Source organism: Ostrinia nubilalis, chromosome 9 (assembly GCF_963855985.1).
Source record: "Ostrinia nubilalis chromosome 9, ilOstNubi1.1, whole genome shotgun sequence".
Taxonomy (NCBI): Eukaryota; Metazoa; Arthropoda; class Insecta; order Lepidoptera; family Crambidae; genus Ostrinia; species Ostrinia nubilalis.
In genome coordinates, this window is record NC_087096.1 from 6361477 (window position 1) to 6376914 (window position 15438).

The 15438-nt window shown below is 36.5% G+C and overlaps 1 protein-coding gene and 1 long non-coding RNA gene across 2 annotated transcripts in view; one reads left to right on the forward strand and one right to left on the reverse strand.

The window, feature by feature from the left end:
* Positions 1 to 8674, forward strand: part of LOC135074827 (uncharacterized) — a 143261-nt gene extending 134587 nt beyond the window's left edge. The window contains exons 3-4 of the mRNA XM_063969209.1: positions 8174 to 8361; positions 8568 to 8674. Of these exons, the coding sequence (XP_063825279.1) occupies positions 8174 to 8361; positions 8568 to 8674 (295 nt within the window). The remainder of the gene's footprint in view (positions 1 to 8173; positions 8362 to 8567) is intronic.
* On the reverse strand, positions 5430 to 6192 carry LOC135074953 (uncharacterized). The gene is made up of 3 exons (XR_010257928.1): positions 5971 to 6192; positions 5646 to 5784; positions 5430 to 5556 (listed from the first exon to the last, which is right to left on the reverse strand). It is a non-coding gene; the product is annotated as an uncharacterized LOC135074953 (long non-coding RNA).
* Positions 8675 to 15438: the final 6764 nt, after the last annotated feature.

The window sequence follows — 15438 nt, forward strand, 5'->3', positions numbered from 1 at the left end:
ACCTAACCTAACAGACAGTTAACAAATTTTTCGGTCTTTAAATCAGTCAGAGTTAAACATAGGCATAATAAATAGGTATAGCATACTCATAGGTAAACATTATTACTTAGTTTCGATCGAGATCATTACTTGCAAATCAAATCAGTTAAAAAAGGAAAGACTAGGCCAGTCTAAAAGCAACGTTAACCTATTAAATAATCAAAAACTTACTTTTGTCTAAGAAAACAGGCTTTCAAGAGTATTAAAGCTTCAAAATCGAAACTCGAGAATTCTCGAGCTCCGGCAATTTTTTTCTCGTCTCGAATGAAGCCAAATTTCTCGAGTTTTCTCGAGTTCGAGAAGGCTCGAGCAGAAACCCTAATCAATAAGCAGTAAACTATTAAGTTTACATAATTATTTTCTGCTATAACTATACCTTAAACAGAAGCCTATTTTGGGAGAAAAGGGACTCAAGTCAAAACAACAAAAGAGTCCTTTGTCAATATTTTTATTTACTCTGCGCGTTTTCACTTGCTACTATGGTATCAGAGTAAACACGAATGAGTAGGTCATCTTCATAGAAACGCACCGAGCGTGGTTTGTATGCGAGCCCGTCAATACGTATGCGTATGTGGCGCGCACGCACATACTGAGAAAATACGGCGCAACACCCCGCTAATCCACGCTAAATTTTGTCAGTGTGTGCGTGCGCGCTGCATACGTATTGGCGCGCTCACATACAAACCGCGCTCGGTGCGTTTCTATGAAGATGACCTACTCATTTGTATTTACTCTAATGGTATTGTCAATAATGCCTATGAACCTGACCCACTTTTCATCCCAATAATTATGAGTAATTAGCGATCTATTAATGACATGGTACACGACATTGATATACTGCTTTATTGGCTCAAGGACCGTCTATGTCGTTATTATATTAAAAGGATTATGTACAGTCTGTCCGGCTATTTACTTTACATAATCGCTTTTGAACTGGATTATTATTTAATGGCCAATCTTCCCTCAACTAATTGAGTGAAGTCGGGCTAAATTAGCGTGATAATCGCTAACCATAGTAATTTGTTGCAGGGGGTTTTTAGTTACTTCGTTATTTTATGGATCAATTTAATGATTATATTTCAGAAGTATGTATAATTTAAAAATAAATAATGAAAATGTTCATAATAATTATGATTTATGTCTATTTTATATCTAAGTCGGTCGTTTGGTGTAGTGGTTCAGAACGGACTACTATGCCGAGAGGTCCCGGGTTCGATTCCCGGCCGGGCAGAAATTGAAATAATGAATTTTAATTTCTGTGACGGGTCTGGGTGTAAATATGTAGGTATGTATTTAATAAAAAAAAAGTATATAAGTAGCATATCCATTAAGCTAGCACCCATAACACAAGCATTGAGTTGCTTACTTTGGGGATAGCTGGCGCTGTGTGAAATTGTCCAAAGATTTATTTATTTATTTATTAAGTACCTATTGTATTTTTGTGTAATATTTTTTGAAAACAAAAAGGAAAAATCAGTAGTGCATCTTCACTTAATTAATAAGGTAGAAAAGACTATACTTTGGGGTAGGCCTTAGTCCAGCGGTAACGTCCTTAGTTATAACGAAGTGAAAAAGGCCGAATATATTAATTCTTGCTAGCCAGCTGTACGAACCTAAAACTGCTAAATATGAGATGTACCTACTCAAAAACAAAATTAAACAGGTGCATGAGTAGTGTGCCCTGCGGGAGTCCGCGTACCCTTATGCTTTTTACTTTTCTTTGTGTATGAAGGTAAATTTTGAAAATATAAAAGTGAAAAGGCCTGACATATTAAATCTCATTATTCCTGCAGACCTTATTCATACTAGCTGCACGAACCTAAAACTGCTAAATATGGGATGCACTCAAAAACAAAATTAACCAAGTGCATGAGTAGTGTGCCCTGCGGGACTCCGTCCGCGAGCTTATTAATGCCCAGTTAATTCCAGGCCAAGCGGCGCCGCCCGGGCTCTGTCGAACGAACTTTGGACACTTCTGCCCTAACTTACGGACGTACGAAGTTAGGGTTCCGTGTTTATTCCAACTTTGAGTGGAGTAGACCGTTGTTTTTGCCAATTGAGATGGAAGTAGTAGTGAGTAATTTCACAGAATATACTGTACTGTACGATACGAAAGGAAGAGATTGTGGTGCTCAATTTTAGCAAAATAACCACCATCGAAATCTAAAAATATTTTTGGTTACCTGATTAAGCTATCCCTATTCGTTTTGTTTTTAAAGTAGTCAACCTTTGTCCATAATCAATGATTTTTTACCGTACATAGGTAGCTGAAATAAAAATGACGTAGGTATTTCTTAAAATATCGTGTTAAAAAGTAATAATCAAATAATTTTAAAATGTTCGGTGGCTAAAACAGGACTAAAAATTTGAGTTTCAAAACTGCTAGAAATAGAAACCGCAGAACTATAGCTTTTACGGCAATAATAGTAGTTGATAAATTTTCAAAGCGCTCCATTTACGTGACGGTGGACGTGTTTCAAACAGCAAGTAAATTCGAACTGAAAATATTATGAACTAAAAGTTATTGTAAGCTCAAACAATTTGAATAAAACGAATAATAAAAGATTTAATTTCGTTTGACTTTGATGGAGATTATTATAATTTATCATTAATTTGAGACGCAAAATGTATTCGCATTAAACCACTCATGTTTAATACGAATACTTATTTTGTGCCTCTTGGAAATTATCTGATGCCAAACGATTTTATCTGTTCCAATATTGACCAGTAAATAAATAAGTACCTATACCTAATTTAGCTTTCAATAGTTTCCATAGACACAATAAAGACAAAGAACATTGGAGACAAAGAACATTATATGCGAATTGTTTCACAGCGATCCAAAACTGCTAACAAAGTCTGACACATCAGTAAGTCGGAGAATTTGTCTATGTGATGCTGCATTTGACTCGCACGAAAACCTAAAAATAGTCCGGATTTTTATGTCCTCGTAAATCAATCCATAATTTAACATGGACTGTCTTCAAATACCACCCATAATCAAATACAAACACGTTGTCCTACTAACTATGGAATTTGAAATACCCTTTAAAAAGGTTATCGCCTTTTCAAAGCCTATCATAACAGGACAAAGTAAGTCTCAAACTCTATAATGACCAGTGCCTCTACCATGAGTTTACCTACCGAGCATCTCGCTATCGAGGGCGTAAAAAAATGTATGGCAAATTGTACAGCGCCTCTAGCGGTTAGTAGCTGAACCACAGCAAAACTAAAAACACTACCATGAGTTCATCTCAAATCGTTAGGTAAAAAACCTATCTAAATGAATACGATAGCGACTAAAGTTTTTATTTAGTTTCATACAAATAACTTACCATGAGTTGCAATTTTCAAAGATGTCATCGACAAATACCTTAGCTGTCACAGTAACGTAACTCACTGGCTTATTGACGTGTGAAAAGCAAAATAAAATTGTGGTTTTAGGTCATTTTAGGTGTTTTCTTTATTAAATTATGTCGGAAAGAAGTTTATTACGATGGAACATGTTATCAGCATGTAGGCAGACCTCCCACTAGGTGGACCGACGATCTGGTGAAGGTCGCGGGAAGAACCTGGATGCGGGCACATTGTGGAGATCCTTGGGGGAGGGAGAGGATGCTGCGTTTCCCAGAGATATGCGAGGGAATTGTGTCGTGCGAAGATGTCTAGCTGTGCTGTGAAAATGTGTGCGGGTTTCCACCAAAGCTGTGCGAGGAAAATGTATCGTACGAGGATGTGTAGCAGAGATTTGAAAATGCTCATTAGTGTTGTACAGCCTGAGCCTTTTCTACCAGAGATGTGCTGACCGAGGCGAGGGAAATGAAGCGATTCTATTGGTTCTTTACAAACACATCCTTCGCTACGCATCCTCGCACATCTCTGGTGGAAACGCAGCCTTACGAGATCATGATAGAAAGCTAATCCGACAATGAATATGTATTTTCATAAGTTGAAATTTACTTTTGTTTTTAATCAGTCTGTGTATTATGTATTAGGTTTTGTGAAATAAATAGTCAATAAAAATTAATCATTTTATTTTCAACTAGCTTTTGCCCGCGGCTTCGTCCGCGTGAAATTTAGTTTGTCACAGATCGTCATAATTATAGCCTATATGTTAATCTGGGTTATAAACAATAATACTGTAAAGTTTCATCAAAATCCGTTCAGTAGTTTTTGCGTGAAAGAGTAACAAACATCCAGACATCCAAACTTTCGCATTTTCAATACCCTCCGTGTACGAGGTGACTAAAAGTTACGTCCCGTACCAGGTGGGGTATGACACACCCCAATATACAAAGTGATAAAATTTTCATTCAACATTTTTTTAGCTGGAATTTAATATTTAATATTGATTATTTACGTATGCTAATTAGGTTTAAGAAATGCTCCGAGCTGAAAATATGTATTATAACATTTTTATCATAAAAAAAACAAAAAGACACAATTTCCGTTGTTCTTGTAATTTAGGAATCAGTTTCCTATGTATAATTTTTAATAAGTGCCTTTATTTATGACAACCGTTTTTATTTAACAAAGTAAAAGTATTTACTTATAATTTAAAAGTAAATTAAAAAGTGGAAGAGTATAAATTTGTTTTGATCATCGGTTTTCAATTTACCACAATTCTGATGAAAGAAAATGAGTATGCTCAATGCATAAAATGGGAGCGTAACAATTTTATTTATTTATAAAATATGTTATTCCATTTCAGTAGCCCATAAATTGTATCACCAAGTATAAATTGTAGCCCATAAGTGTATGTTCACATACATCTTCGGATCTCAGTACTAAACTTCCAGATTCGCACTAAAAGTCATCTCATTTGACTAAAAGTGCTTGAAAATTTCAGATACCGTAAAAATCACGAAAAATAATATTTGTATTGAATTTTATTCAATTGACAAAGCTAAAAATATATAAATAACACCAAAACTGTTAGATTTTTTTTTAAACTTTTTAACAACGTCCCGTACCAGGTGGGGTGTGTGACACCCACACGCACTTCAAAGGCATGTAACTCAGTTGGTAGTCACCGCTGGACTGATTTTGCAACGCTGATCGAAGCAGCAGTGTCATAATTCCAGCTACTGAGAATTTCAAATTCAGCACTTGCAAATTTTTAAAATTGTGGCTATTTTTAAAGGACTGGGGTGTGTCACACCCCACCTCGTACAGCGAGGGTTAAGTAGGATATTAGTAGGATATGTATTTACTTAATTATTATTACTGACGAGATTGCTACCATGTATGTTTAGTGACCATGAAAGATTAAAACAATATAATGTATTTAATTAATTATAATGTCTTAAGTTTTACAATAATAAGGTAGGTATATCCATCCAGTTACCCTAGGTCTTTATTATGGATTTAATTTACAAGTACATAGTTATTTACAAGCACTCTGCTCTAAATCCTTTGGCTTCAGGGAAGAACCTGGACCGCCACCAGTCCAGTGTTCCCTTGGCAGCTCTGTGTATGCGAGTTGCCTTCTTCTTGCTGCTTAAAGTCACTCCACACCTTAACAAATAAACATTACAAATAATAATGACGAAATAAGATAAAAGCAATCAAAATGAATAAAGTAGTAGGTATTTATAGGTACACACTTTTCTCAATTTCTCAGTAGTTTTGGTGTCGCCGGTGGCATCAGCATTTCACGTTCGCGTGTCCGTTAGTTCCACCCACCGTTGACTATTGTTGGCTCTTTCTTGGGGCCCTTCAGTGGGCATACTCAGATCGCCATATCTATAGAAAAACAACTTTATTGTATCTAGAAAATATAAATCTAGCACTCATATTACTGAATTTTAGCTAGGCACGTGGAAGTTATACTGGAAAGGTTGTATTTCTCCAAAAAAAACCAGCTCAAAATTATTCGTTTAATTTTGAAATTCCTCCACTACATAGTATGTTTATTTTTACTTAACTTACCTTTCCATAAATTCTACAATCGGTTTAAACGGATAGGCGCAGGTTCTCATTTTCCTATCGTGGTTAAAATCCAATTTTTTGTGGAAAATTATTCATCAATAATCCTTCAACAAAACATGTTTTGTTATCTGTTGTCATGACAACAGCTGCGTCAAAGTCGCAATGACAAGAAATAAACAATACAAATTTAAAATCATCATGTTAATTCAGCTTTAAGCACTGTTCTAGGACATTTAAATTTTGCAGTGTTATTTTTGACATTTTTGTTATTTCCTACTCTATCTTTTCTATATAGTTAGAAAGGAGCGGCATTCGTTCTTTCATTCATCCATTCATAGAGTGTGAAGTTGGATACGTTAACATGCTCACCAACATTACATCACAAAACCATCGAATTATCGCTGGCGAGTAAAGTATACGGTAATTGAACTCATGGTATGATTTTAATGCAAACTTCATCGATCCACGTTTAAACTCTATCGACTGTAGTATACGAATACAAGTTTTCGATGGCAACTCATGGTAGAGGCACAATCTCTAAAAGTATTCCGTTTGTTCTCGTTTCGGGGGTTTATAGAAAGCATTGCCAGACAATAACATTTTATTGGGCACGATGCAGTTTGAAGCACAAAGAGAATTTAAACTGGTGCATTTGTGTTTACCGTATGGAGTAGAAAGCAAGCACGTTTTGAGCGTTCCGCTGGAAATACTGGGTATTCTTGAGTGTATAACAGTTATCGTTGAACGATGGAAGTACTCGTATGTGGCGAGAGCATTGTTATCGTTATAATGGAGTAACTGGAATATCGTGGATGCTGTCAAAGAGCACGAACATTTTACTCTGCAAAAAAGGGTTGTTAGATCTTGCGCTGGTCACTTCTATGGAAAACATTTTTGTCCATCATGACTGTAGTACATTAATATTTAAGCTGAGTTGTACCATCTTACTTTAACATTGACAAATCTGTCAAACTCCATACTAAAAGCACCGGTTATTGTCATTATTTACGGTTAAATTATGGTGGTGAAACTCAGCCCTACAGTTGTATTTGTGTTAAGAGAAGAGATTAAAATATTACATACAATGTGAATATATCCTTAACTTTGGTATTTACTCGTATTTCCCGGGTGCAATCCCATGTCCATTTTGGTGACACTGGCAATATTTCATCTCTCTCACTTATACCACTATACCGAATAGCTTTTGGAGTGTTATTGAATAGATAATGAATTCTAGATATTGCATTTGAGTGACACCTAAAATGTGACTTCGCTCTCTATTTATTTCTACACTTAATTAATACTTAACACGCATCGTGAAACAATAATTAAATCTACGTTCCTACGAAAAGCGAGCACTTTTTGAATTAATTAAAATCGGCTTGGTTAGTTAAACTGATATTCTATTAAAACGATATTCTTGTATTAATATTACCTTTTATGAAACTTGTTAGCATTTACAACAGTATCTGAAACGGTTAGTGTGATGATAATAATCCGAGTAGAATAGATGCTCGCGTATTCAAGTCTTGTTAATACGTTACCTACCTACTTAGGTAGTCCCCAAAGCATAAGTAAATTGTACTTTATTTAGGACTAAGGCTCCGCGCAAAGGGCCACTGATCATAGCCACGGTGGTTGATAAAAACCTGTTTACTAGATTTTTAATACGTTTTGTATGGAATCGCTGCACATGTGTAAGAGTGTGGCGTCCACTCACGAGCCACCGGTGGCTGTCACGCGTTACTCAGTGTCCGCGATGAGTTACCGGTGGCTGCCACTCTATACAAATCTATTACAAATTGTACAAGGATCGGAGTCATACATGAACAACTCGTACTTAGTAGTTCGGTGGAGTCCGTCGACAGCCCTGGGATGTAAGATGTCCTGCAACCCCTAGAGATACAGCGCCGAGAAATGGTCCACGCGATTTCTACAAAGCAATTATGATGATAGGGGTAGGCAAGACATCGAAAAGGGTGACGTCAACAGACTGCGCGAACTGTTCCCAGTTACCTAATTGCTACATTTCGTTCGTTCGTTCGTTACAGCCAAATGACGTCCACTGCTGGACAAAGGTCTCCCCCAAGGTTTTCCACAATGAACGGTCTTCCCGCGACCTTTACCAGATCGTCGCTACATTTACCTGTCTTTATTCTTTAGTAATTTTCTCGTTCTAATAGTATGTACCTTTACTTCGCAGTATGTACGGAGCGTCAGGCGCGGCCCCCAGAGAGGCGCGGGGGCCGGTGCGCGAGCGGCCCGACGTGCTGCCCGCGCCGGCGTCGCTCGACGAGGCGCCCGCGCTGCCGCGCCCCGGCAAGGACAGCGTGGCGCGCCTCACGCTCACAGGCCTTTCCTATGTTGTTACCGTGAGTATAGACTTTATTGGTAAGAGGATAGGGCTTAAAATATGATGACAACATAAGGGACTGAGCCTCGGCGTCGCTCGACGAGGCGCCCGCGCTGCCGCGCCCCGGCAAGGACAGCGTGGCGCGCCTCACGCTCGCAGGCCTTTCCTATGTTGTTACCGTGAGTATAGACTTTATTGGTAAGAGGATAGGGCTTAAAATATGATGGCAACATGAGGGACTGAGCCTCGGCGTCGCTCGACGAGGCGCCCGCGCTGCCGCGCCCCGGCAAGGACAGCGTGGCGCGCCTCACGCTCACAGGCCTTTCCTATGTTGTTACCGTGAGTATATAGTCATTAGGTTCTAATTCCTTTGACAGCAGGGCAACAGCGCTTAAAATTTGATGCTTATGGCTTGTAAGAGCTCCGCCGGCGTCGCTTGACGAGGCGCCCGCGCTACCGCGCCCCGGCAAGGACAACGTGGCGCGCCTCACGCTCACAGGCCTTTCCTATGTTGTTACCGTGAGTATATAGTCATTAGGTTCTAACTCCTTTGACAGCAGGGCAACAGGGCTCAAAATAAAAAGCCTAAGGCTTGTAAGAGCCGCGCCGGCGGCTATGTTGTTACCGTAAGTATGGTTTTTATATGCAAGGTAGCAAAACTCAAAATATGATGCCAGTCTAAAAGACTAATGTCCCGTTTTCACCATCAATCCCTAATTTTTAAGTGACCCTTATGTGAACAAAATTCCTGTTATTTGTTACCATAGGGGTCACTTAAAAATTAGGGATTGATGGTGAAAACGGACATAAGCCTAGCTCCTATAGCTGGTAAACCTGCGCCGACGTCGCTAGATGAGTACCTACAGTAAGTACCTATAGTCTTATGGGCATGGATCATAAGGCTAGACAAATAGGCTCAATCGCGACAGCTTACTGTGGAGCCCCTTAGGATTATCAAATTATTGTTAGTCTTCATGACGTAGAACTACCAATAAAATAACTATACAAGTTTAAACTTAACAAAGTTTTATGAAACTCCATTGGATCGGAAGTCAGTATTTTATAGCATAATGGATTCATGGTTTAAAAATGTCTCCATCCAAATATCCTTTGGCTTCGCTCCAAAACTGTTGTCAATAGAACCGGCTGTCCTCCCCATGAACAAATCGTTGCAGCAGCATGTCCATACCAGTACGCTAGTAATTTGTTAATTTTATCACGAGTCTAGCTTCAATATTTATATGAATGCTACAAAACTGCGAGATTTGACAAGCAAAATAAAAGTAAACGCTGGTAAAGTTAATCTTCAAGAACGTTCACAATTATCTCAACTAATTACAAAAGATCAACACTGATGTCTGATACTCGTTAATAGACAAAGAGAGGAAAACTTATCATAATATTGGCTCTCGTGTTTTTAACCACTTTATGAAAAGCATAATATGAATGGTTCGAAAACAGAAAAATGATTTCCAGTTACAAGTCTTATTTTTATAGTTAGTTATTGCAATATGAGCAAAACTGGTCATTTTTATTTTTAACCATTTTCAAATATTCTTTTACCAAGTTTTAGCTCTATATTTTTGTAAAATAATAATATTTGAAGTGGTTTGTTTACCCACTTTTGAGCAGAAGAAGGTCAAGCCCACACGCATAAATATTACCTACAAAATAAAGATTCTTGAAATGGATACATTCTTGCAATTTTAAACACAAAATTATGTTTCAGTAAAAATAGATTTTGCAGACTTCAATCTAATTTGTTTATAAAGAAATGCAATATTTTTAAGGTTACATCAAGCTACTCGTAACTATGATGCGTCAAATACCTTGTAAGTACATAATTAAAATCGACACGAAAAAGACGCTGCTGTTTTGTTGGTGATATGAAGTATAAATGAACATTATGTACTTAAGCTTTCGCAATAGATGAGTGTACACAATATGCTCATATAATCCATGATTAGGAGATTAGTAGAGATCAATCTATCCTGCAAATGACCTAAATACATTTGAGCAAGTATAGTGCCGATTTTCGATATTGGATCTTATTGCCAGCGCGTGTGTAATCTTACTATTGACATAATTTAGTGAAAAGAAATGAAATTATTTCTGCAATTAATAATTTCCTTGTGTAGGTAGACACATTTACACTATTGTGTAAGTACATGAAGAAATGATGTAAAGTATAGAATTATGAGTAAGAAACGTCGAATAGTCATAGGTATATAGGAAACAAGCACTTTACAATTAAAAACATAGAAGTCTGCCTGCCTAATAATACGATTTCACATAGGTACCTCCCCAAACCAAAAGTGTATATTCTAGAATCTAGTTCATTCTTCTTGTTATTTTGTGATGTACTTACCTACGTTTTTCATTAATCGGTATTCGGTTCTAATTACATACTTACTACAGAATAGGTATAACTCTGTTGCAACATAATCGTCGCCTCTAAACTAACTCAATAATTAAACTTTACCACGTCCACAAGGGATCGATAAAATATGCATATAGGCAGCCCGCTGTGGTTGATAAATTATGCACGCTTATTTCATACAGAGAAATAGCATTCAGAGAAACTAACCAAGCTTTAAAAGCTTAAAAAAAATTAAAACGCACTATTTCAAAAGAAACGATAGCAGGTATAAAGGACATTTTAGCAATGTCTTTCTCTCCTTATTTATTTGTTCTGCGTGAGTCAATGGTACACGAGTTTAGTTATCTGACATAATAATAATATTTAAATAGATCAGCATGAAACTGAATGAAGTGATCGACGTCAATTATTACTAATTCATTCAGTGCCAATCAGTCTCTTCGAATAGAATAGAATACATGTAAAATAATTCTACGTTGTATAATAACTTTACGACTAAAAACATTAATAAACAATATTCCGCTGGCTAAATACGAACCAGCCAGAGTATTAATCTACGGACCAAAGCCGTTTGGCCACAGGTGGCACAGTATAGCAGTAACCTAGTTTTGTATGTTAGGCATTAAAAAGTTAGGTAAATATCCGTAGTAGCGCCACAAGCTTTAAAAGCAGTTTAAAAGCAGGATTGAAGCTTCGTGCGTGTTTTTCATGAGTTATAAGCCGGTCCTTAACATACATTTTGGAATGAACAGAGCCCGCTTAAAAGTTTATTTTGTGCTTTTTTTGTCTTTATCGATGGCGAGCTTCGTGGGATAATATTTTTGGGAAAAAAGAAATAAATTATCCTTACGGAACGATGGGCTTTACCATTGTTATTAAAGTTACATACAAGTAAGTATTGTTGTCATATCAAAATTTTACGCTGGTAGCATACCTTTTCGGTAAAAGTAATGAACACCACACAACTAAGTACGTACCTATATACGTATTGAGAAAAATATAGATAACAACATTGCCGAGCAAAAATAAAACAACAATTTTTTATTTTCTGGAAAAAAGGCCATTGATAAAGTATCAGTGCTTTTTCCGAGAAATATTCATACGTTGAGTGATCCTATGAAATTTTTGTATTTCTTTGGGAGTAAAAATTTCTTCTCCAGAAAATGCCAAGAAAAATAAGACATAATAGGACGATTTCAATCGCGATGTGACATTCCAGGACCCATTTCAAGTTAGTTAGTTTGACGTTAAACGTACCCTCGGGTTTGCTACTTTTCGTGTCTTGTTTTCAATGCGAGACAACTTTTGATTTTTCTGTTATTCTTTTGTTAAATTTTTGATTCTCCATTGCTGTAAATAATAAGATAGGCATTTCACAAATGCCAAGCACATTTTTCTAATAATTTGTAATTCCTTTATTGTGACGTCACTGCCTGTGCATTCATGTAAAAGGTCATTAGAGTTCAAAATCAAAACTCTCTCTGTGCGTGTCACTTTAATTATATTTTAATTTCATTTCACAATTCGGTAATGCTGCAGATAACTCGTAAATAATATACTCAAATCTTAAATAATATACCAGAAACAATATTTGCAGTCCGTATTACTTCTACCACAATGTCATAGATCGTTTAATGGTAGAGTATAGATCCACTGAATGTTTTGAAACACATTTGCGCGACATCGTTACTTTAACACTCACTGTTGCGATGTAATGCATTTTATTGCGTTTCGTTTCATTGTGAGAATATCAAATAACATAATGTGTTCCTGAACTCTTCATTGGATAAATATCTCTTGAATTGCAAAAAAACTTACTTCATAGATGTCTCCGTAATACAGTGGTTAATTTTTTTGACAGACACCTTCACTCAGACGTTCGAGGTTAGATTCGCAAATTAGGGCAGGTAAAACATTTTCCTAACTTAGTCAATCAAAATATCGTTTAATGTGAAAATGAAATGAGCAGACCGAAGGTATAAATAGTTACCGTCAAAATCGAATTTCAAATTATTTATCAGAAACTTATTAAAAGTTTGAAGGAAATTAATTCGTTTAAATGGAATTTATCGTGTATCTGAAAAATAAGAGTGGGCGGAACGTTGATGTAAATTACGTCAAACATATTGACACGCCGCCCACACAATATTTGGGTTCACTAGTTATTATATTTGCTCTAAGATACTAAATAATCTTATAATCATTCATTGCCACAATACGAGTATTTGTAGGTACGTTACGTCTACAAAACGGGTCAGACAAGTTCTATAAAGAGAGGAATGGAAGAAAAATCGGGAAAAACGTTACATATTTATAAGAATTTCCTAAAAGGACTGATGGTTTCGGTATATTTATATGGAAAATCAATACTAAAAATGCATAGCAGCAATAATATTGCTAGTACTCTCACTGTAAACATTTGTTTAGTATTCTCACTGTAAACATTTGGTAAGAAACGTAACTTACCAAATGTTTTCAGTGAGAAATGATCCACCTACTTTATTTTGAATTATCGCCCCGTAAAATACCTAAGAAAACAAATACGACGTTGTCATACTACGTACAGGCGCGGATCCACCGTTGTGGGCACTGAGGGCATGCCCACAACCCTAATTTGCTTGTTTTAATTATGATCTATTGATAAGTTTGATAGGCATGTAATGTCCGGGCATGTAGTGATCCAACTCTCACTTTGCTAATTTTTGGTGGCTGTGCCCACAACCTTTTTTGAGAGCTGGATCCGCGCCTGACTACGTAACCCAAGTAAAAAAATTCTTGTAAAGATCCTCCTGCTTTACCCTCACAGAGAATGACCCCATTAATAACATGCCAATTTTACAAAGTTTGACCTTTTTCTTTGAACCTTAACCTATAAAAAGAATCGATTCTATCAATTTTTCGGCACAAAGAATATTTTGACTGGCCACTAAATATACGACCGACAAATTAGGTCATATTTTCATGCCATAACATAAATTATGAAGTGATGTCTTTAAGGGATCGACTGGCTGGTATGCTTTGTAGCTGGATGTGTGCCACATAACTGCGTTTTTAGTACTTGCACATCGTCTAGTCACTAGATGTTTTAGTACGGTAGAGTACGAAACAGTGTTGTGCTGTAAAGGACAGTATGATTTAAGTAAATATTGCTTCCATATTTTATTATTATGATGCTTGAATGAGATAAATTGAAAATGTTTTCAACTAATCGCCAAATTACAATATCATGACTGTGACTAATTTCCGTAACTCTTAAAAAATGCTCACCAGTAAGTAAGTAACAAAAAAGTATAAACAAAAAACTGTCGTGACTCTGTGGCGGCCGACTCATGGCCACGGAGGCTTTAGCGTCGTAAATAATGGCAAAGCCGGTCTGCGTTCCGGTTGCAATACCCGGAAGGATCCGCCCCGCCCCATATCTACTGCTTCCGGTGCGAAGTCGCGTTGATGAAACGACTCCTTACACGGATGCCGTGGTCGGACTTTTTTACGATTTGAGACTTTTGAATATCGAATTCTTGTTCCAAAGTTCGACAGTTGAATGTTTTGGTAGTTAACTGTTTTGGCGCCCCACCGAGTTTAGGGTTAAGAGCTTAATTATAACCAAAGCTGGAGTTTAAATGTAAACTGTTTTTTGTTTATTAAAACTCATTTGAAATAGAAAAAAACTGAAACAAATATTTTGTACTGTTTAAACCATTGTAAAATTACAATTGTTTTTAAGGGCTCTGTTAATTCATTTATGAGGCAGTGACCCTTTTCTGGCTTAAAATATAAAATGTGTATAGGCAAGCGTACTAAGGAAATGGATTCCACTCAAGATACTCACCCCATCGGAATATTTAAATGTTAATCTGACCTTCGCAAGTTCTTAACTTTTTTGCGGGAATTATGCTTCAAAGAGATTTTAATTTTGATTTAAAAGCTCGCACCTTTTAGCTTTGAAGTCCTTTATGTTTTAACTAAGTACTAACACAATTTGACTCTTGCAACTCAATTAAAAAACTTCTACTTATTTTTTATAATTTTCAATCAGAACTCATTAATTCAACTACTTTTTTTTTAATTTAGTACGTTCTTTTGATTTGGAAATTGAAAGTTTTTACTTTTTTCACACCAAAATAACTTAGAAGATTTTATCCGATTACGAGTAAGCTACCAAAGCAGTAAATTGAAAAGGATGTGTTCACTTTCAGATTATTTTTCTTATCCAGTCATCCGAGGAATGTTCATACGTAGACTGGCAACGGTCGATACTAATTTGTGGATGAAATAGAACCAGAGACTGCAATCTCGTAGAATTTTCAATTTCATGAATCCTATTGCTCGAATCCTGCGATGGAGCGAAAATGAAACAGAATTTCACGGCATTTTTGTTTTATTATGTCAATGCAATAAGGTTCAAAAGGATACATTTTTCGATTCGGGCCGTGACGAAGCCGCATACGAAACTCCTCGGTCACGCCTGGCCACTAACAAACTTTTTTTTATCATCGAACAATATCGATTGTCTTTTGTTCAATACAATTTTTGCGCGCTCTGCATTTTGACGTTTACGATAGATTCGAAAAATATTAGTTAGAACAGAAAATATTTAAAATTTATAACGCTTTAGTTAATAGTGTGAGTATATTTACACTTTATGGTAAAAGTTTGTGACGTGGCTGTAATAGTGAATTATGAACTGTACGAACGGGCGGTTTTAATATGCATTTTTAAAGAATTTCCTAGGAAA